Source organism: Henckelia pumila, chromosome 1 (genome assembly GCF_033568475.1).
Source record: "Henckelia pumila isolate YLH828 chromosome 1, ASM3356847v2, whole genome shotgun sequence".
Taxonomy (NCBI): domain Eukaryota; kingdom Viridiplantae; phylum Streptophyta; class Magnoliopsida; order Lamiales; family Gesneriaceae; genus Henckelia; species Henckelia pumila.
The window spans coordinates 126321498-126324863 of NC_133120.1; the positions used below are offsets into that span (position 1 = coordinate 126321498).

Genomic DNA, 3366 nt, shown 5'->3' on the forward strand with positions numbered 1-3366 from the left:
AAAACTGAAAAATTTCATCATACCCCATGAGTTTTATCCCCATGTGATAGGTGGAAACACATGATTGGTTAAATTATGCAGATCCCACATGATTAATGTGGGGCCTCCATAATTTGAACCAATGAAAGAGTTCCATCTACCCATGGGATAATGCGCATGGGGGTTTCAATGATTTATATCCTGGTTTCAATGATTTATATCCGTACTCTATATCTAGAATTTAAAATAATATTTTTGCTATAAAATTAATATTTTTGCTATAAAACCCCAAGGGCTGCATAGAATTTGCCTTAGATTACGATGTTTCGACTTTTGAATAGAAAGATGAGTCGCGTGTAGTAGCTAAGTTAGCGTCAATTTTCCATTAATATATGGTGCTGTAATGACTTGTGCTGTTCATTTCTGTAAAATGTTAAATTTGATGTTAGTTGTTTTGGTTCCAATATTAGCCACTGCGCAGCCCTATCACAACGTTTCTTTGGGCTCACCTCTCAATGCGGACAATTCGAATTCAGCTTGGCTATCGCCATCTGGTGATTTTGCTTTCGGGTTCCGACAGATGGTGCCCGGTGGAGGCTACTTGCTAGCCATCTGGTTCGACAAAATACCCGAAAAAACTATAATTTGGTCTGCTAATCGGGATAATCCAGCTGCAAAAGGATCCAAGATTCAGATTTTTACGGATGGGAGATTTGAGCTTGTTGATCCAAGTGCCCAGCCGATTTGGAGTGCTGCCCTGGCGAGGTCCGGTGTCGCATATGGCGCCATGCTTGACACGGGTAACTTTGTGCTGGTGGGCAATGCATCAGCTGTCTTGTGGCAAAGTTTTGATTATCCAACCGATACAATTTTACCGTCCCAGATATTCAACCAGGGTAGTAGATTGGTTTCCAGCTTTTCGGAGACGAATTACTCGAGTGGAAGATTCATGTTTTTGATGCAAAGTGATGGGAATCTTGTTTCTTACAGCAGAAACTTCCCCATGGACGAGAACATCGGTCCATATTGGGTATCAAATACTGTTGGCAGTGGATTCCATGTGATCTTTAACCAATCTGGATACATCCTCCTCACAGCAGAGAATGGAACTATACTTGATATTCTGTCTTCAAATGGCGCTTCAACCGCCCAATATTACCAGAGAGCGATATTGGATTATGACGGGGTTCTCAGGCATTATGTATATCCCAAGTCTGGTGATTCAACAGTTGGAAGGCCGATGAGTTGGTCCGTTTTGGACTCCTTACCCGAGAATATATGTCTCAGTATGCCGATCAATTCGGCATGGGGTGCGTGTGGCTTCAACAGCATATGCTCCTTGGGAATTGATCAGAGGCCAGATTGTTCCTGTCCCACGGGGTACTCTCCTATGAATCCAAGTGACAAGATGAGCGGATGCAAGCAAGATTTCGTCGCACAGAGTTGTGATCAACAATCACAAGATACATCCCTTTTCACCTTTAGGGACATGCCTAACACCAATTTCCCTGGAGGTGATTACATATCATATGAGCAAGTTCAAGAAGATTGGTGTCGACAGTCTTGTCTTGATGATTGTTTATGCGCCCTTGCTTTCTATGGCAACAATAAATGTTGGAAGAAAAGTTACCCTCTTTTGAATGGTAGACTTGACTCGAGCATCGGGGGAAAAGCATTGATAAAAATAAGGAAAGGCAATGCCACATTAGCCCCGCCTAGTAATAATTCGAAAAAGAGCAATAGATCCACTCTCATTATCACAGGATCTGTTCTGTTTGGAAGCTCTGTGTTCGTCAACGTACTCCTGCTCATTGCTTTATTCTTGTTCGGTTTCCATTTAAAACGACGAGAATCAAAGATTCTTCATCCACACTTGGCCAACATAAGAAGTTTCACTTTCAAAGAATTACAAGAGGCAACAAATGGATTCAGGGAAGAACTTGGAAGCGGGGCTTGCTCAACTGTGTACAAAGGGACTCTGAAGAACAAAAATGAAGGCTTAATTGCGGTGAAAAAGCTGAATCAGATAGCCAAAGATTCTGCACAAGAACTGAAAGCTGAAGTGAACTCAATCAGCAGAACTAACCACAAAAATCTGGTGCAGTTACTAGGATACTGTGATGAAGGTGAAAACAGGCTTCTTGTTTACCAATACATGAGCAATGGCTCGATAGCGAGCTTTCTTTTCCAGAACTCGAGGCCGAATTGGTACCAAAGAGTACAGATTGCATTTGGAACCGCGAGGGGACTCTGCTATTTGCATGAAGAGTGCAGCACTCAAATCATACACTGCGACGTCAAGCCTCAAAATGTACTCTTGGACGGATCCCTGGTAGCAAAAATCTCGGATTTCGGGCTTGCGAAACTTCTGAGGGATGATCAGACCCGAACAATGACCGGGATCCGGGGAACCAGAGGATATGTAGCTCCTGAATGGTTCAGAAACATGCCTATCACAGTGAAGGTTGACGTTTACAGCTTCGGTATCTTGTTGTTGGAGCTGATATGCTGCAGAAGGAACGTGGAAACAGGTGTGGCCGAGGAAATTCTGGCTGATTGGGCTTATGATTGTTACAAAGACGGTACACTGCACTTGCTAGTTGCTAACGACGAGGAAGCCAGCAAAGATATCAAAAGGTTCAAGAAATTCGTGATGGTTGCGATTTGGTGCATTCAAGAAAATCCATCGTTGAGGCCTAACATGAAGAGAGTTTTGCATATGCTTGAAGGATCTATTGAAGTGCCTCTTCCACCGGACCCTGAATCCTTCATCGATTAGATCTTGAGTATCATCATATGATATTGGTCTTTTAATTTGTTGTTGATTTAGTGCTTTTTTATGAATGGAGTACTAATAAGGATGACTTGTTTTATTAGTCATATATGTTGGCAATTTAGGTTTCTAATGTTGAAAAGTATATATGTATATTTTTGATAGATTATCTAAATGTGTCATTGGTTCTGGTACTAATGTTATTGTAACTACGATTGAGTATTGCTCACATCTTTACAAAAAAACTATAACTTGTATTAATTCAAGTTAAATATTAAATCGCCTAGTTTAAGCATTACATTTTGATCGTTGTCCTAATAGAGATGATTGCTTTCCGATTAAAAAAAGAAATAAATAAAATAGGAACAAAATTATTTGTAAAAATTTAAATGTTACCAAAAACTTGTAGTCCTATATATGTTTTAGATGATGAAATATTATATTATAAATAAGACACAATGCTATAGGTAAATAATATGTATATAATTTTTTAAACAAAAGTATTATTTTATTTTGAAAATTTTAAGGAACATCGTAAAAATTTCAATCTCTAAAAATGAGTGTCTTATTCATTAAAACCGAAATGAGATGTTACATGCATTTAACTAGGCTCG

At 39.6% G+C, this 3366-nt stretch overlaps 1 protein-coding gene across 1 annotated transcript; it reads left to right on the forward strand.

The window, feature by feature from the left end:
* Positions 1 to 284: 284 nt before the first annotated feature.
* LOC140889769 (G-type lectin S-receptor-like serine/threonine-protein kinase LECRK3) lies at positions 285 to 2974 on the forward strand. Its single transcript, XM_073297497.1, has one exon. It carries the CDS (start codon positions 383 to 385, stop codon positions 2756 to 2758), a length of 2376 nt encoding a protein of 791 aa, XP_073153598.1. The 5' UTR covers positions 285 to 382; the 3' UTR covers positions 2759 to 2974.
* The last annotated feature ends 392 nt before the right edge of the window (positions 2975 to 3366 follow it).